Here is a 21,132-nt window from a genome sequence, read left to right on the forward strand (position 1 = left end):
AATCTATCATGCTTTTATGGATTAAGCTTTTGGTATCGTCTTAAGAACTTTTCTTGCCTAGCTTTAGGTTCCAAAGATTTCCTGGATTTTTTTCCTTCCTATTATAGTCGCATATTTAAGTCAACGATCCATTTTGAGTTGAGTAAGGTGTAATATTTAACTCAGCGTTCATTTTGGTTTTGCCAATGGATGTTCAATTGTCCTAGGACCATTTGTTGAAAAGGCTGTATTTCTTCCATTCAATTGTTTTGGCACTTGGTTAAAAATCAGTTGGACATACTCATGTGCATCTGTGACCTCTATGCTACTCCAGTGATCTGTGTCTATCTCTGCCATAAAGAACTCAGTCTTAAAGAAGTATTGTATGACATCCCTTCTATGTGGAACCTAAAAAGAAATAATACAAATGAATTTACGTACAAAACAGAAACAGACTCACAGACTTCGAGATCGAGCTTATGGTTGTCCAGAAGGATGAGAAGGGATAGTTAGGGAGGTTTAGGGAAGAACTGATATACGTGTATGTATGGCTGAGTCCCTTTGCCATTGACCTCAAACTATCACAACATTGTTATCAGCTATATCCCAATACAAAATAAGTTAAAAAAATAAGTCTCGATGACTTTAGCTTTAAAATTACTCTTAAAATTGGATTTCTCCCACTTGATTAGCTTTTAAAAAATTGTTTTATTCTAGTTCTTTTGCCTTTCCATATAAATTTTAGAACGATCTTGTGTCCACACACACACCAAATTATGTTAAATCTGTGTTATCAGTGTTAAACCTGTGTATCAGTTCTCGGAGAACTGACACATTTACTTTTGGGTTTTCTGACACATGAATGTCTCTCCATCTCCTTAGGTCTCCTCTGATACTTTTTATCAGCATTTTGTAGTTTTCAGCATAGAAGTCCTGCACACACTTTGTTAGATTTACACCTAAGTATGTCACTTTTTCATTTACTAGAATTGGCACTGTATTTTTAATTTCAGCCTCCATATGGTCCAAGCTAGTATTTAGAAACACAACTGATTTTCCTGTCTACCATATGCAGTACACCATACTTAGAATTACACACATCAAGGCTGTTAATTGTTCACATTTGGAACGTTTCCAGGTCCAACTGGGGAAGAACTACTACAGGTAGGTTATGTACACAGCACAGTTTAAAAAAAAAAATCTGGGACATCAAATCAGGACATTAGGCGTGAATGGTATGGCTTACGCTCTCGTCAGATTAGAGTTGTGAGGAGGGATGTTAAGAATTAGCTCAAATTGCTATCATCCCCACCTTGAGTGCTCTCCCATGAGAAACTCAAGGAGGACCCTGAATAGGTGTGCCCTGGAGACATGCTTTTCTATGGAATTTCCTTGTCTTTTGGTGCTACATAAATCTTATCAATTGAGAAAAATGAAAATGTACTACTTGCTTCCAGGTCAGAACTTCCACAAGTGCAGGACTAAATCTATCACCTATCCTTCTCTTTCCATCCTTGGCACCTTAGATGGGTCTGTTCTTTTGTGAGCACTCCCACTCTGGGAATTCTCTCCTTTTTTCACTGCTTGTCATTTAATCGCTAAGTCATGTCTGACTCTTTTCGACCTAATGGGCCACAGCCCACCAGGCTCCTCTGTCCATGGGATTTCCCAGGCAAGAATACTGAAGTGGGTTGCTATTTCCTTCTCTAGGAGATCTTCCCAACCCAGGGATCGAATCCAGGTCTCCTGCATTGCAGGCAGACTCTTCACTGTCTGAGCCACCAGGGAAATCCTTTCCACTGGAGACCTTGACAAAACAAAATTTAAAAGACCTACTTCTTTTAGGTTGACCGAATTGTTGGTCACAATTGTTTTTAATATATGCAGTTTTCATCCACTTACTATTATAAATATGACATGCGTGAGGACTGTCATGACTAGTAATTGGTTCAGTATTCAGTGTTTTTGTCAAGATACCTGTTTGGTTTTTACTTACAACTCTTACCTTAGGCAGACATGACAATTGTTAAATGCCAGAGATCTCCTTTTTAATCATTAATTTGTTAATTCTGAATATTAACTTGATAAGAAAAAAATGTAAAGCTGGCACATCATCTACTAGTTATTTATCACCAAAAACCAAAACCCTAAACAAGAAAAATACTGCATTAAACGTAGTACAAATTTGCTTCTAACTCCAAGCTTTCAGACAGCTATAATTACTAAGTATTTCTCCAACACAGACTTTAATAAAAATAAATAAATAAAGGGTATCTATTAAGTTTTACATCACAGATGTTACTTTAAAAAAAAGGTTGGCAATGTCCCTGAAAATTCTGATTTAAATGAGATATTAAGGACAAATAGCATTTTAACATTAAAAAAAAAAACTGGTCAAAATGTAAGACTCTTAAAGTTTACTTTTTTGTAATTTGTACTGTACCCTCTTTGAAGTCAGAAATATAAAATTGGTCTTTTCATTAACTCCAAGACCTAAATTCAAAATCTTCAACACAAATACAGGGCATGTTATATTTTAGATTATCAGAATGATTCTCACAGCACTGAATACAAATTCTTGCATAGTACTTCAATAACACACATTTGAGATATATAAAAAGTAAATTAATGATCAACTTAAGAAAACTCTGCTATAACACTGTAAAACCCTTGAATACTGGAACTTGTATAATAGAAAAATATTAGATAAAACATGACCATGAATAGCTCAAGAAAATATCCAAGCAATATTTTGCAAGGAATCTTATTATCCCAAATAAAATGATTCTTCTAAAAATGAACTTTTATATAAGGAAATATATGGAACCCATCATTTTCTCATTTCTCATTTCTACGTAATTTTTTTCTTTCACAATTTACTTCATTCTTTATGTACTTCAGTCACAAATGTTCATGAACTTCATGGGGAAGACAAATTTTTCTGGAAGCAGTTTGCAGAGCTGAGATAAAAAAATAAAGGGAGTTTGTTTTTGCTATAAATTATTTGATACCTCTTTGAGTATTCTTATAGTGGCTATGGTATTAAGAAATGGAAATTCCAGTCCTTATTTTGTCATTTAACTTATTTAATAAAGATAAAGGTTATCTGCCCTACTGTCCAATAAGACTAGTTATGAGACTGTATAAGTTCTTGAAAGTTTATAAAATGCTGTAACAAAAGTATACATATCTGTAGTTCCAAGGGGGGAAAAAATTGCTATGATAGGAAACAAAAAATCCTGCCAACAACATACTATAGAAAATAAAAATAGAGCTTAACCACTATAACAAGCATTAATTTGCTACTATGTTTAGAACAATTTCAGTAAGTTCTAACACATTTACAAAGAAAACTGAATGAATGCTCTTTTCCAAAGCTAAATTATGAAAACAGGTGTTCAAACGTATCTGCCTGTAAAAGATCAAATTAAAATGTATCATTTTAAAAATAATGTACTTTGATGCAGCAGTTCTGAGAAAATATCTTGAAGAAATAATCAAAGATGTTTAAGGATATGGCATTATTTACAATAAAATAAAAGCTGGAAAAGTCAAAAGTGCCCCAAATGAGGAGACAATACACTATAAGTCATCTACAAATAGAGGGGCTTTAAAAATGGTATATAAACCTATTACCACACATGGAAAGACTACAAAGCAATATGCATTATATAATCCCATTTTAAAATGTCTGGGGATCATTTGTAAATGACAGGCTTTCTATCATCGTACCTTTTTATTTCAAATGTCTAGCTTTTCGACAATGTCACATGTGATTTTTTACAGTATTAAAAAAGACCACATCCTTTCATACTCTATACAGAAGTATTTCCCAGGTTAAGTGAAGGCTAACATGCTTATTCTGTAAATACGCCACATATTATATATTTTTTAATAATTTTACTGTCATCATGTATTAAACAAAGTCCTCTATCTCAAGCCAGAGACTTCAATTTCATAACCAGATCTCTAACTGGATTTTTATCAACTTATGCACTTTGAGATGATAAAGTATTTTCCTGTAGAAACAGTGGAAGATAGGCTATTACCAAACTTATTTAACCCATGTTATAGATGACAGAAGGAGTATCTGCAATAAAAAAAACAAAAAATATCACAATACTGATCATTCAATAAAAGCATGAAATGAACATGCTGAATGCTGGAAAAGCAGATCAAATTAGATCAGGAGAATAAACATTCGGATGAAAACTGAAAATTATGGAGGGACGTTCTGAAAGCTTTCATTGGCCTTCGAGGTTGACAGAAATGCTTTATGTCTCTAATTTCACTTCAGAATCTATGGCAGTCCTTCTCTGATATCACAGTATCTTTATACTATCACTCATGATAAGGAGAAACTTTTTAGCCCCCAAATGAAATAAAGAGAACATTTCCAGCAATAAATAGGCAGGAACTAGGGAGAAAAGGGATACGGAAGATTTTTGTATGTGTGACAAAAGGAGTCAAGAATACTTTGGTACCAAAGGTGACTTAAAACAATTTTAAGTGAGAATGGCTGTGAAGAGACGAAGAGGCAATATAGAGCCATTTCTTCATATAAATATTTTCAGAATTTTCAACTGTGCGATGCCTGAGAGCTGCAAATTTTCCTATCTATTCTATGTTAATATAACTTGATGCAAAATGCAGGACAATTTTAAAAAGTTAACAACTGCTTTTAGTAAGACTATTTTATTTAAAAAATTTTCAAAATATAAAAATAATAAACATTATGGGTATTAACAAACAAAACAACATAATTCAACTATAAATAATAAAAATGTTGACAACCCCACATAAACACGTAATACTATAAACATTCTAGGCATACAAGAGTAGTTTTCTAGTTCAAGTTTTACCATTTTCAAGTTTTATCACTTTAAAAATAAACAAAAAAGCTGCTACAGCTTAACCAATTACTTTCGCTCCACTCAAAGAGCAGGGAATTTTTCCCCCATGCCAACACACATTCATGAAATGGGATACTTATGGGCACAGGTATTAAAAACTGGAATAATCCAGTCTCCAGACAAGAAGGAATTCCTTTGGTGTTTTTAGGTTCAACAATCCACAGAAATTGAGTTAAACTAAACCACTATTAAAGGAAATCTTGTGCCAGACATGTTCTGAAGTAATATCACACCCCAAACAGGTTCAGGATTCTGAGAATCAAAAGTAAACATCTATGAATGCTTTGCTGATACTTAAAAATTGTATCTTAAGAACATTCACTAAGGTGCTGGAATGAAGTCTTGCAGATGCAGAAAATCTGCACATCAACACAAAACTTGAACAATGTAAATAATACATCTCTTTACAACTCATCAAATGTTCTATAAATATTTAAGAATTACCCTGCCTCCTGATGAGTAAAAGACAGACGGGAATTGAAAGCAGAAGAGGATTACACCATTTTTTTTAGGACTAGAAAAGTTTTCCATTTGCAATTGGGAAAACTGAGCCATGCTCAATGTATCACTTTTTTTAGTCATATTAACACCATTCCTCTTATCAAAAGAGCTGCTGACAAATTGAAGAAAATTTTTTTTTTCTGGAAAGTTGGACACCAATTAGTACAATGTCATTCTGCATCATTCTCTTTAAATTACAGGGTGTTTCTAATTGGCTGGGCTCTTTACCTGACTCATCACAGACTGCTTTTATAATTATGCTGCTAGATTAGATTAAGTTATAAGCAGTCATAGATTTAAGCTCAGCAAAGTCTGGATAACAGGTTGAAAAATGATATTGAAAGGTTTTGTAGCACCAATGACTTTTTCCTAAGACACTTAGGGGCTGCATCGCTTTAAAGTATTATTTCTCTTGTAAACAAGACCAAAAATATTCAATTGATCTGTACTTTGAGCACAAATATTTATAAACTCTATTTGAAAAAACAAAACCCACATATAGCATGACTAGGGCAGCTAATAGTGTAAAATCTAAGTATATTGAAAAATATAAAGATATATAAAAGGCTTTCATAATGCAATCATGCAGAGGTAAACTGCTTCATTCAATTACACAAAAGTGATTCTGTACAGTTATCTACATATAGCTCCATGAGAATCCTCTTCAGGAAAATGAAATAATGAAAATCCTCATCTTTAATTAATAAACATATGAGAACTTAATTAAAATATGTACCTGACCTACCAGATCTCAAAGCAATTTTTCAAAAACTGCAATGTTTAATGAGAATTAAATCATCTCAACTTCTGATTCCCAATGGCATGTTCAATTTCATTTTGCTTTATTGTTTTTAATTTAAAAGCAAGGGGGGGGTGGGGAAGGAAGATGACAAAATAGGAAAGAGTAGTGGTATGTGATCCACAGCTATTAACCAACCCAAAGCTGTTAACAGCAAGTATGGTCTCTTCAGAGAATTATCTTTGGGTTTTCAGCCCAGCACGTTAGAGCTATTCTAACTACTACACAGACAGAGAATCTTTCCTTACAAAGAAAAAATACTGAACTAACCTGGGAAAATATCTGCGAACTCCCAGTGGCTACATGTTAGTTTACAATGTGAACTAAAACAAAAGTCTAATTTTTAAAATGCCTTGTAGGCTACAAGGTCATAGGTAAGAAAAATTTTCAAAATACTTACTGTTCCTTTAAACCAAGCCTACATTAACCATGCTGTTTTCAATTAATATAATCAAAATAGATAATTTACATTATGTCTGACGTATTCATTCTTTTTTCCTGAAGACAAATGCAATGCATACTCAAGAAAAAGTGCTTGCAGAATAGTTAACTTTGCACAAAAAGGTGAAAATGTGAGCATGGCTGAATGGAACTAAAAACGAAAGGAAAACAAGGGTGAAGAGAATCAAATATAATTTGGGCTCTTTTAATGAAAAGTTGCGATCAAGTGTAACTTCTAAAATGTTAATGAGAATCTAAGAAGGAATACTAAGAAATTAGTGTTCTGAAAACTTTATAGTGCCCATTATAAAGAAGGAATTTTGGATGAAAATTTAGAATAAAATTTAACGTCACTGTTTATAAATAATTCTACACCATATTGCTTATAAATAAATAACATTGACATACACCTCTTAAGGCAGGAAAACTACAGTCTTTAACAATGTTAAACACACACTGTTTCCCCTTGCTTTTAAGATTGTCTTTGATGTCTTGGTTGCAAGTGAAGAAAACAAGGAAACATTGTGTAAATTAGATGTTCATTACATATTTCTCAATATTTATAATTCACAGGTCATCCCATACTACTTGAAAAGCAAATTATTCTCCTTGTTGATTTTGAAGAGTTAATAATTTTTAAAAAACTATTTGGGTAAGTGGCCTTGGCATAGACTTCAATAAATGTATTTAGAAGAAACAGGCAAGTTATTACTATGTGAAAAAAAATATTTTAACCATTTGTTCAAAATTACTGTAAGTAACTATCCTAACTCCAGAAATGTATCCTAAAGCCCAGAAAAATTAAAGCCAAACCAAGGTTTAACTTTTTAATCACTTTCATCATTCTAGATTGTTCATGCTGATGAACATAGTATCATGGCTTTATAGATTTTCTAGATACAATTTCAACTTGGCTGAGCCTGAAAACTCATCTCATGTTAGGAAAACCAAGAGGATTTTTTTTTTTCCTTCATAGAGTGTTTAAAAACAAATGGCTATAAAGGGGAGAAAACACTTAAGTGTAAGATCAGACAAAGCACACATTCAGATTTACTTCTGGACTCAGATGTACCCTAAAAGAACTGGAAAAATAAAAATGCTAATTATGGTACATGTAAACATCTATTCAAACTGATAAAGGGAAAACATAAAGTGATAGTATCATATAATTATAACAGTCGTCTCCAGACAGGAACAGGTCTTGCTGTTGTAGTCACAAAGCTAAATTCAGGCAATGATGATCTCCCTCTGCTGGAAAAAGAGAAGACTATTAAAAAAAACTTTGAAAACAGTAAATAAATCTAAAACTTGAATCATACCATACACTGACCTCCAACTTTTTAAAACATTACATCTGAGAAGGGAATCAAAATGAAAGTTGCAGACAAATTTTACAAAGATCAACCATGGTTTAAAATGATTTTAACAAAACCTCTCTGCAACACGCTTCACTGAAACATTAAGCTGCACAGATCACAGCTCGGCAACACGGTTATGATCCAAATTTTTTGTTAGGAAATGTCATCATGGACCATATAGTAAAATTTTATCAGTGTGGGTTGGCAAGTAACAATTTTAAGAAATCATTAACAAATTTCAAGATATTGATAAAAAAATAAAACCAAGAACAGTTGTCTTAAGTTTCCCAAGGACTACAAAATAATCATGAGCTATATATATATAATTTCCTTAAACTCCATGGGATAACCATTTCATTCTTCAATCACACTGTATGACATAAAATACTATACTAAGCATAATGATAAACAACAAAAGTAAATAAAAAGGAACATATCAAAATGAGACAGTGTTTGGTATACAAAAGAAGACTAACTTGGATGATGAGATGATAAGAGGATGGATGAAATATAGGAACACGGAGGGAAGGGTTAGAAAGAAACAATATAAATTGGTACAAAAAAGTAAAAAATGCTTCAATTATACTACGCTAGTAAGTACATAATACTGATAAAATGCAAGAACCAAATTAGGAATTTCTCTACTGAATAAGTATAACGTTTTCATTAGAAATTACTAAGCATGTTAATCAAATTCACCAAGGTTTCTTTCTTTCTTGAGTCTTTCAGATAGCTATCCTGGATATCAGACAGCTGTCATCTGATAATCTGCTGTCATCTGATAATCTGCTGTCATCTGATAGGTATACAATAATCAGCAAAAAATCTATTCTTCTCTAAAAGCCTGTATTCTGTATACATACCTTAGAGCAACTAGCCAGTTCAAAAAGTTAATAAGATAGTTTTTGAAAATATGGGAAAAGGAAATTTTTTCTTTCTGCCTTACAAATATTGTATGCTCATGATTTATCCCTAGATTAAATTTCTACTTTTAATCATATAGGGTTTCAGAAGAATGGGAATAGCACTGTGAAAGACCAAAAATAAGCTAACAAGCTTATTGAACTAAGCTAACAAGCCAAAACTTTTACACAGGACATTTTCGTTTTAAAATGCTAAGATTATTTTTATAAGAGAAGAAAAAAAAAAATCTTACAAATATTTACATAAATTCTAGGACTCAAACTAATTTTCTATAATTAGTTCACACTACAGATAAGGGGAAAAAAGGAAGAAAATATAAATTGATAAAAGTTTGTATGATACTCTAAAATAGCCATCGATATTTCAACATACTAGATGAGCAACTGTTTGCTTTCTTTTTGTAACCTTTAGAAACAGTGAGTAGTGTTCCAAGTAAGACTGAAAATAGTCCCCATAAAACCGTTCTAGTAAGAAGAAATTTCCTCCAATTAATCCATACTTTTCACAGGTAGTCAGCTAAAACAGTGAAGTCTTATCTTAATAGTAAACTATCATTTGACACATTTGATCATATCACAAAATAAAACAAGAGCTATGGAATACTATCCCATTCATGCAACATGATTTCATTAAATGCTGAATACTGGTTAACTACCAAAATTAATTTTTAAATGTTACAATTACCCAATAACATTTAAAACAACACTGCTATGTAGAGACATAAGATACTTAATGAAATATGTAAAATGACAACTCAACCATCCCTTGAGGTAATCCTAATCAATCTTTTAACAAATGATATATAATTTCCTTCAATTTTTTCCTGAAAAAAGTAGCTGTCTACATCTCAATTCCTTCTTCATTCCCACTTCAGCCCAGATCTATACTATGGCAAAGAACTTCTAAGGAAAACTGTAGAATTAAAAAATGTATTTCAAGTTTTAGGTAGTTACTATAGTAAGAAAGAGTTTTAAACTCTGAGTTTAGAACTGAAAGGAAACGTTCTAAGTATGAAGAAAAAGTGCAAATACAGAAGTTAATCTATACTTTTTAGGTTAAATATAATTTGTGTAGCAAAAGCAAACATCTGGGAACAGTATACAAAACTGTACCAAGACACACTGTATGACTTATCATAACCAAATCTAAGTTGCTTCTACTGATGACAGAAACAGTAACAGCAACAACAGGTAGGGAGAATTTGTATAGATACGTTAAACTGTTTTAGATCAAACACTAATATACTGCCAGGGAAACTAGAGACGTGAAAGGAACCTTAACAGATCATCTAGTCCAACCCTTTTCATTTTACAGACAAGGAAACAACCCTGGATAAGTTAAGAGACTTGTCTAAGGCCAGAGAATTAGTTACGGAGCTTGGGACCAAAAGTTAAATCTCTTAACACTTGTCCAGTACTCTATACTCGCTCATCTTTGAATATAAAAAATTAATGGGATGGACTAGATTAGTGGCTCTTGACATTTCTATTCTTACACACTGATAGAAACCAAATGGCTATCTTACTCCTGAAATAGACATTTAATATTCCAAAATGTTGATAGCTTACTAATTGCTATGGAAATTCCACTAAGACTATGTGTATATTCCTCCATCACTATTTGTAACAAACCCCAATGGTACAATACTTAACAGAATCAACTGTTTACTAAGACGGTCCCAATTGATTGAGAAGACCTTCAAGAAAGATTTCTGGAAAATTGATAAGAATTAACAAGGGAGGTAATTGTCACTCCATTATTGGAGATTTAAATATGCATTCATTCATTAATTCATCCCACAAACAACTGAATGTCCACTATGAGCCAGGTTTTATGATAATCACTAGAGATAAAGATGAATAAGACATGGTCCCCTTCTTAGAGGAGCTTGTAATCTAGTGGGGAAGACAGACATATAAACCAGATAAACTATATTACAACATAAGTACTATAACAGAGATATGAACAAAGTGCTGTATTAAAAGGGATGGTTAAGGTATGAACTGGCTAATGACCAAAAAGACTAGTAATTTTGTGTAACATCTACTACATTTACTGCAAACACAATCTCATGCCTGATCAATAATTAGGAAGGAGGTAGCAACATAGTTTTTAAAAAAGTCAGCACTGAAATCAGAGTGCCTGCATTCAAATCTAGTCCTTCTATTTACTAGCTATCACTTTGGGCAAGTCATTCCATCTCTATTAGCCTAAGTTTCCTTATCTGTAAAATGGATATCTTAAGTTTTAAATAAGAACACATGAAAGTACATGTAGAGTACTAGTATTTTTTTATAAACATACTCATTAATTTAAAAAATCCAATAGCAATTTAATACTAAATAATATTTACAATTAAAATCATATTAATGATAATAAAAATATAATTATGAACCTGATAAATGTTGCTAATATTTAATCCCCATACTTCAGGACCCGATCAAAACATACTTGCGTTCTGATTCATTCAAAGCAACATGGTGTAAAACATTTTAATTTTAGGTTATGACAGAATTTAAGAATAGGGAAAGTGATTAGCTATTTATGGATTTAAATAAACAATATGTAATTTCAGTTACATTATATGGGAATTTTAGAATAATTACACAATATCACACTAAAATTTGCTAATCAAATTATAAAGCCAAAAATCAGTATGGAGATTTAACTGGCCTTTGAAAGATTTTCTTTCTTTATAATACCTGTTTGGTGTAAAGAGAAGAAACGTGAGCCTCTGCCAATTTGGCATCTTTCACGACTACTAAAAAGAAAAGAAAACAAACTTACCTAATGAATCAGAATAGCACATAGTCAACATACAAGAGACTATACATAAAAATATATCACAGCTCTAAGTATAGTAAAGAAGTTCTGAGTAAAGTCACTATTTTGACAAAAGAAATCTGACTGTGAAATTTTAAATATAAACATGTGCATCAACTGCAAGCCGGAGGAACAGCATCCATGAGCTACTCCACTGGCCAAAGACTATGGTGGTGAAACTATAGTCTGTGACTGTGAGGACCCCAGCATGGGAAGAAAGTTTTTTTGTGTGTGATTTTCAATATAATCACTGTAATCTCAGAAGAGGCAGAAATACTTCCAACCAAAAGGATAAATTTTAAAAGATAAATATGTAACCTCCCACCCTCCATTCTACAAAGAACACATTTATTTCCTGGAAACTGCTGTATCAACTTTCAATGATCATGTTGTCAGAGAAGTCCACTTAAAAATCACAATATTGTTGCAAATGTCAAAGATTTTTTTTTTATAGAAGTATAGGAAATGCACACTTAAAATATCAGACTGGAACACTTACCAAACAGTGCTTTCCTAAAGTAGTATCTATAGTACATTTCTTTATTCATACATCTTCAAATGGTCAAGTTTTCTTTCATACATCCAAAATGTAATGAGATGTTTTCTTATTCACCAAATGTTATCTCTACTTGAAGTCTGGTTCCAAACTAATCAGCCTGCTTTTAAATTTTAAGACATCTGTTGAAAGTTTATAGGATCAAACCAAACTGAAGTGGTATAAATTTTAAACAATGGATTGTACATTATTGTAAAGGTACCAGTAACCATTATTAAGAATAAGTTAGTGATTATAGCTCCTTTTGTGATAACTGGGGAGAAGGGTAGATCACCATCTGGAATGGTCTATTTATTTTAATTCTTTTTCTTTTTTTTTTTTTTTCTCTTTTTTTAAATCAAGGAACATTGTCTTTTTCTTTTTTTTGTCATTGCTTTTTTCTTTTCTTTTCTTTTCAAGAGACCATTCCACTTTATTTTTTAACATCTGAATGCATAAGGACTCAAATGCAAAGCAGTCATACACCGTTATCATTAAAACCCATATGGTAAAATACATACACAAGTCCAACAAAAGGCTAATACATAGTAAAGCCTAAGCATACTACTATGTAATATTATGAATACATAACTTGGAGACTTTAGTTAGAGTACTATGTTATCTATTCATTTTTTGAAAACATTCATTAAGATTTTAAATGCAAATTCATTCCTTATTTGGAGTAAAACAAAATCCTCTAAGTTATAACAAGTATTGGTCATTAAGTCTTCAGACCTATTCATTAAATTACAAAGAACCCAAAGAATTCTGTAATGTTCAGTAAGTATGTAATAAAAACATTGCATATGTTTCTAGTGTGATGTCTTTACCAATTGTTTACTGAAATAAAACGCAAACATCAATCTTTCAAAATACAAGATTCAGAAGGTAGTTTTCTTCTCTTTTGTCTATTTGTGAAATCCATCTTCATCACATTTTACCAAAAATTGTTTTTACAAATATGTAAAAGTACATTAGATAATACTAATGAAACACAGGTAGAGTTCTATCATATGCAGATCAATGATCAGTCAAATCATCTTCTCCAAGAACGAGATTCATTGTCCTCTTCTTCTTCATCATCATCTTGAAGTAATGAATCATCCACCAAAGACTCTTCCTGAAACTTTAGGTTAAAATGCATTTAGGAATTTACCCAAAAAAAAAGAAAAGAAAAAAGGTGACACTTTTAAATACTGATTACTCTCAACAGAGTCGAATACAAAAGGTATTTCTATAGTTAGAACATTCAAGAAACAAAAAGCAACCTTCATCCACCCAAAGGTTTCTCAATACTATCTATTCTACTGTTTACATCAAACAGACACTAAAAAAAATCAAAGTAATAAGCCTTTGTACATGCCATTTCTCCTGCCTCTATCAAATTATGCCATCTTCTATACCTACAAAACATTGCTGCACACCTTTTTTTTTAAAGAAAACATCAGTAATTCTTCTCTGACACTAAATCAACCAATAACCTGAATAAAGTTATCAATATTTATATTTCTTTTCTGCTGTATGTAACAAACATTTTCTTTTACAGCATTCTTTTCTTTTCCCCATTCCCTTCATAAAAGCTTCTCAGACTACTTTTCAAACTTTTCAAAATACCTAATACCAGGAGCTCTCCTGCTTTTCTCCCCATTCAATTCAAACTCATGGAAGGACAAAGGTATAATCTAAAATATAAAATGACAAATCATGTATATGAGTTTCAAAATACACATTTTATTCTTGCATTTGACTATGGACATGTATAACAGCCTCAAATGCTCTTCAAACAAAATGAAGTGCCATAATGAAAATCTAATCAAGGTAAAACATGGAACCATTTAATTTTCCCACCTTACCTTTATTCCTTAACTTCCTCAATTTTTTTTCCTACAGTTTATTTCATGATTAAACAAAACAGAGTTGCTTATTTTTAGATTTTTGGTTTCAAAGGGCTCTCCCACTTCAGTGGTCTTTACGCTCCCCCCTCTCAGCCATAAGACTAACTGCTGTTATGCAAGAAAAAATATACTATTCCACACCTATATCTCTGCCAATTATAATGCCTCTCTAACTACTCCCAGTCCAAGTTCTTGGTTATGAAAAGCTTTTTTTATCACTTGGGGTTCAGCTACACTGCTACCACCTCCTTCAAGATTCTTCTGGAAAGAAACAATCATTCCTTCCTCTGGGTACCCACAGCATATTGTTCAAATCTTTATTCACCACATCAATCTGCCTTTTATTATAATTAGTTTCTTGTGTCTATCACCACCTTCTTTTCCAGATTGTATTGCTCCTTGATGATAGGGACCGTGTCTTATTCATTTTTCTGCCTATCGCAGTATCTACCATATAGCAGGCATTCATTCTAATGAACTAAAATGATATGAATTAAAATAAAACCTGAAATGTTGATAAAGTAAAATATATACTCTAAAACTTAAAATATCACAAGACTTCCTGTGGATAAAAATCTAATGAGTAATTATTGTCTTCTAAGAGTAAATGAAAACTGAGTATATATATGATTTTCATATATTCTTTTTGGATTAGCAATCCACAGTTCTCATTAATACATAAAATTTAGTCATCTGCATTTTATCTGCTATCCCCTGCCTGGAAGGTAGCTCAGGAATAAAAGCTTTATGTTAAAATCACAGCCATAGATCACATTTTATATAAAAATGTAAACATTTAAGGGTAAAAACAAATGAAAAAAAAAAAAACATACTTCCTCTTCATCAGGTTCAACTTCTTCTGTTTCAACAGCTGAAATATTAGTTATTGGCTTATTCCATGCCAGCTTTAGATCCTGCCCTTTGAAACGAGCTCCATGAACTGCAGCCTAAAACAATGAAAAACATTGGAACACAGAACATTAATAATTTGTGAAGAAAACAATGAAATGTTACATTACCTAATATTAAATACAAGTGAAGACAGTTGTCTATTTTTGCTTTGTGGTTTATTACTCTATTTACTATTTATTATTGCAGTTTATAATTTATAGTTATTTATTTCTAAAGTCAGCCTAGTGATTTGAGTAGACCTATTTCACTACTGGCCAATATCTGACTAGAACTATGTCTCCAAGTCTATAGTAAAATGATAACTGCTACTCAAGGCAATAATCGCAAAGCACTTCAAGATTCTGGTTTTAGATTTTAATTCTTATTAATTCACAAATGACTCATACAGTAACTAGAAACTAGAAGCCTCTAATAAATTCAAGGATAATTTTGCATTTGTATTTATTTTTAAATTACATCAAATAATCACAAATACCATAAAATGCCTGCTGTATCACTATTACAAATACAAGTATCTCAATGAAGGAAAAAAACTGAGCTTTTCTATTGAAAACTAAAGAACTTCCCTATAAAGCTTTCAGAATTGCACATAATAAAAGCTGAGTAAATAGTCAAGCCTAAGTACTTGCTACATTAAATGGCTGGTTCAGAAAGAGTGCTTTCAAATTAAAGTAATGTGAACTAATATAAATCAATGTTAGCAACACACCAAAATAACTCATAGTCACCAAAGATTTACAGCACAACCTCAAAGTACAGCATAATGTGAAATGTAGAAACAATTACATGTTTAATGACATCTGACCACGAGTGATATAAAGTCCTTAGGTAAAAATTTTAAATATACACATATAAATTAATGGTTAATTTAAAAGATTTCATGCCTATTAAAATGTAGCTCAGAAATTTTTAGTCCATGACCCACCCCATCATGTCATATAACTAAAGAAATTTTAAATATTTATATATAATATTTAAGTCCAGAAACAAACTGTAATTTTTTGAGGCTATAAATATTACATAAAAATATATTCCTGTAAAGAATTCCAACTATCTCATACAAAATATCTGTTCATAAAATTCATGTTTTCATCCAGCTAAAGAAGGCAAAAATGTTAGTGATGTCATCTATAGTAAGTTCTTCAAAAATTTCTTAAGATCTAATTTTGCACATCTTTATATTCAATACTTACTTCAAATTCATAAGGTGAATCGACAACTCTCTATAAAGTTTTAGTTTTTAAATTATTTACTGGGTGCTGTCATCCAGGCTTTGTTGTTCAATTTACCCGTTATGCGTATGCGTTAGTCTCTCAGTTGTGTCTGACTCTTTGAGACCCCATGGACTGCAGCCCTCCAGGCTCCTCTGTCGATGGGATTCTCCAGGCAAGAATACGGGAGTGGGTTGCCATTCTCTACTCAAAATTTACACACATTATAAGGCAGAGTAAAATTAGCATAAATCTAAGAAGCCTGGGATTTTCGGAATGCTAAGTTGAGTTCTGGTTTCAGCTTCAAGGCATCAGTTGCGTGAGTCCCTAACAAAAGTCACCTGACCTTTGAAGCTTTGAAGTCAGGCAATGACTTTTCTCTAGCTATGAATACCCTAGAGATGGCATTTTCTTTCAATATAAGACTGTTTCATCTACACTGAAAATCTGTTTACAGTAGCCATCTTCATTAATTATTTTAGCAATAACTCACAGCAGCTTCTGTACTGGCACTTGCATTTTTATATTATGGAGATAGATTCTTTCCTTAAACCTCATGAACCAATCCCTGCTAGTTTCAAACTTTTCCTCTGAAGCTTCCTCATCTCTCTCAGCCCTCACAATATTGAAAAAAGACAGGGCATTGCTCTGGATTAGACACGACTGAGCAACTTCACCGGAAAAGGCAATGGCAACCCACTCCAGTACTCTTGCCTGGAAAATCCCATGGCCGGAGGAGCCTGGTAGGCTGCGGTCCATGGGGTTGCTAAGAGTTGGACACAACTGAGCGACGTCACTTTCACTTTTCACTTTCGTGCATTGGAGAAGGAAATGGCAACCCACTCCAGTGTTCTTGCCTGGAGAATCCCAGGGACGGTGGAGCCTGGTGGGCTGCCGTCTATGGGGTCGCACAGAGTCGGATACGACTGAAGAGACTTAGCAGCAGCAGCAGCAGAGCAACTTCACTTTCTTTCTTTACAAGGATGCTGTGGCTGGATTGATCTCCTCTCCAGACCACTAAAACTTTCTCCATATCAGCGATAAGGCTGTTTCACTTTCTCTTCATTCGTGTGTTCACTAGAGTAGCACTTTCAATTTCCTTCAAGAACTTTTCCTTTGTGTTCACACCTTGAATAACTGGCACAGGAGCCCTAGTTTTTGTCCTAGCTCAGCTTCTGATATATCTTCCGCACTAAGCCTAATCATTTCTAGCCTTGGACTTAGAGTGAGTGCGTGAGACTTCCTTTCACTTGCATGCTTAGAGGCCACTGTAGGGTTATCAACTAGCCTCATTCCAAGGCTGTTTTGTCTCAGGGAACAAGGAGGCCCGAGGAGAGGGAGAGATGCAGAATGGCTGGTTGACAGGGCAGTCAGAACACACATTTATTGACCAAATCTGCCATCTTATATGGGCACAGTTTATGGTGCCCCCAAATAACCACCATTTGTTCTGGTGTCACCAGAACAAATATAATAATAATAATGAGAAAGTTTGGAATATTGCAGAAATTACCAAACTGTGATAGAGAGACATACAGTGAGCAAATGCTGTTGGGAAATGGTGGCGACAGATCAGCATAAAGAAGCACTGCCACAAACCTTCAATTTGTCAAACAAACAATAATATCGGCAAACTGCAATAAAGTAGAGCACAATAAAACAGGGCATACCTATATATGTGTGTGTATAAAAACCACACAGCACAGAATTATATGGGAAATATCAGGAGCCTTAAATTTATTTTCTTTATACGTGTGTATATATGTGCTATACATGTATATGTATATGTGCACATCTGTATATGAATGCATTTTTTCCCCCCGCTCCCAGTTCTAACTTCTGAAAAAAATTGTTATAGTTAACATACTCAGTAGTAATGAGCATGCTTAGTACTCAGACTATGGTCTTTAAATATCTTTCCCAGTAATAACAACCAGAGCTCCTTAGAGAAATGGCCAATTCCTGCTCTGGAAGAGAAAATGTATAAGATGAACCTAGAACACCTTTTCATACCAGAAAGAAAGAAAATATCATAACCCACTAGAGTCCTGTCAAAACAACTCACAACAAACCTATATAGTAGCCACTAGCCAAGGACAGGACACATCAATAACTGAGAACAATGGATCAATATCCACGAAATGTTTAAATCTATGAATTTATAATTGTATAATACCAATCAAGCTAAATCAAAATATGTACTTATTATGGATCCCTGAAGGAAAAATAAGTAAAATATTTATAAGAAAACCAGGGAAATGTAAACTCTGACTGGGTATTTAATAATACTTAAGGAACAATAATCACTTTTAGGTACAATAATAGTATTGTTTTATTTTATTCAGCCTCTAATATTGAGACAGACACACTGACAGATTTACAGCTGAAATGATATGACTGGGAATGGCTCCAAAACAAGGAGGTAGTGTTGTAGTGGGTGGAATATAGAAAAAAAAAAAGACTGGCCATAAGTGGATAACTGCTGAAGCTCAATGAGGAACATGTGGGGGTTCATTTTACAATTTTCTCTAATTTCTATGCTTTGAAGTATAAATTAAAAGCCTGTTTAAGTGCTGAAGGATTTTATTCATAAGCTTGCTCTAGACTTTTGCCTATTTAGTATATACAGCATCACTCAAAGTTTGCACCAAATTAGAAGTAAGGCTAGCAGGCAAACATATGACAGAAGGGGAAAAAAGAAAAAGGCTTGAAGATCTGACAAATGAAGGAAGAAAACAAGTATGAAAAGTAGTTATGAGGGAGGCTTCGTATCTTACACAGAAAATGATTCTAGAAACAACATTTGGAAAAGACTGGAATAAGCAAGGAGTGTTTGCCTTTTAAACAGGAGTGTTTGCCTTTTGCTTTTTCAAGTCATTTAGCTTATAAATCTAAACTGAACATACAAAAATGCAGCTCTTCACAAACTTACTGACAAGAAAATCCTTTGTTAGAGCTCTTATAAAACCAATGTTCTGCAAAAACACTGTGAGGAAAAAGGACCTAAGGTCAGAAGAGCTAAAGCTACAATCCCAGTATATCTTTCTTTTTTAGTAATCATAATGGTAAAACTATCTATAAAATAAAGTTAAAACCAAGTTTATTAATGTTTGTAATAACCACAGTATATAATGTTTAGGCAGGAGTTACATTAAAGGACCACCAAAACGCAAAACATGTAAAATCTGATTTTCAGAATTTATAGAGAAAGACTTCTATTTCTTTAGCTTTAAGTTCAAGTTATATGGCCACTTTCTCACAAGCTTCAGACTTAGATTTACTAATTCTCATAGCAGTGTTCATCACATAGCAATACTTAACTATTAAGTAAATCAGTAAGAACACACAGACTGTTAAAAACACGCTCTGATTTCTCTTGACTGAATCCACTTATACACTTAGTTCTTGCTACAGATTTACTATTTATTCAGTTAGCCCCATCAATTTCTGACTTGATGTTGAACTATCCTCTATGAATCCAATTTTGTGCTTCTATCTTCAGGTCTAAAGAATGAGAGTTTTGAAATCATTTCTTCTATCTTGTTTCTATTCAGTTTCATTGAATTAACAATCAATTCTCATTCACACACAGACACACACACAAATATTAATAATAGCTAACACTAAGATGGTTTGGGCTTCCCAGATAGTGAACCAGCGTCTCCTGCATTGCAGGTGGATTCTTTACCAACTGAGCTATAAGGGAAGCCCACAGTGGTAAAGAATCCACCTGCCAATGCAAGAGGCATGGGTTCGATCCCTGGGCCTGGAAGATCCCTTGGAGAAGGGAATCACAACCCACTCCAATATTCTTTTCTGGAGAATTCCATGGACAGAGGAGCCTGGCCAGCTACAGTTCATAGGATCACAGAGAGTCCGACATGACTGAAGCAACTTAGCATGCACACAAGATGATTTACTATGTTCCAGGCACTGTGTTCTAAGTATATTTTATAAGTTTTGAATCCTCACAACTACTGGGAGTTGAGGCATGGGTGTCAAAACCTACCAGTAGAACAAGAGTCTCTTTCCTTTTGCTATAAAAAGCTACATACCTCTTTGAGTTTGAGACTGTTGAGTTTCATTTTTGGGACGGACTCTTATAAAATAGGAACTTAACTATCCTATTCTAAAACCGGATCCTGGTTGCTTACAGAAGTATAGGAACAATTCAGAGTAGGAAAACTAACTTTCTAACCAGTCATGGGAAGAGGTCACTTTTTTTCTGTCCTCTTTGGGTACTTATCCACCTTTAGTACATTGGGGTTGGTGACAGACAAAATGGAGAACAGAAAATAAAGCAACAGGATTCATCATCTAATTAACCAGAGTCAAATCTTAACCATCTCAACCTAAAGTTAAAATGATTCTGTTGACTTAACCTAAAGTTAAAATACTTCAATCTCTTTTCTGATGAAAATTTCGTACTTTTCAGTCATATTTGAATGTCTTTGATTTATCTTATTCTTATCTTATTCCTTGTACTTTCACTTTGAAATATTATGCCATCTACTGACTTAAGAAAATATACACATAATCATCTAATACAATGGTTCAGAAATTATGAAGTATTTAGAAATAAACATTAAGAAACGTGGACAAATTTCTTTTCCTGGGAAAGCCTATCCTTTGGCTTGGGTTCTATCCACCCACATATTGGTATTAAATTTTTCTTTATTATATATAATGATAGTGATGAGAAGCCTGACGTGCTGCAGTCCACGGGGTCGCAAAGAGTCAGACACGACTGAGCAACTGAACTGAACTGAGTGATGGAACAAGTAATTTTTTGTACTTTTTAAGCATTCTTCTTTGACAAAATTAAATATTGGCAACTCAAT

At 33.2% G+C, this 21,132-nt stretch overlaps 1 protein-coding gene across 50 annotated transcripts in view; it reads right to left on the reverse strand.

Moving 5' to 3' along the window:
- Window positions 1-4,658: 4,658 nt before the first annotated feature.
- The window catches only part of RBM26 (RNA binding motif protein 26), an 83,293-nt gene continuing 66,819 nt past the window's right edge, over window positions 4,659-21,132 (reverse strand). For 20 of the 50 annotated variants that reach the window (XM_081549802.1, XM_081549829.1, XM_081549813.1 and 17 more), the window contains 2 exons: window positions 15,002-15,115; window positions 12,647-13,399 (listed from right to left, as the gene is read on the reverse strand). In XM_081549802.1, coding sequence (XP_081405928.1) covers window positions 13,310-13,399; window positions 15,002-15,115 — 204 coding nt within the window. In that variant the 3' untranslated portion in view covers window positions 12,647-13,309. Of the gene's footprint in view, window positions 7,885-12,646; window positions 13,956-15,001; window positions 15,116-21,132 lie in introns of those variants that run through there. The other 30 variants (XM_081549844.1, XM_081549828.1, XM_081549842.1 and 27 more) reach the window with 3 other exon arrangements.

This window comes from Giraffa tippelskirchi, chromosome 12 (assembly GCF_054371585.1).
Source record: "Giraffa tippelskirchi isolate mGirTip1 chromosome 12, T2T-mGirTip1v1.2.pri, whole genome shotgun sequence".
Lineage (NCBI taxonomy): Eukaryota > Metazoa > Chordata > Mammalia > Artiodactyla > Giraffidae > Giraffa > Giraffa tippelskirchi.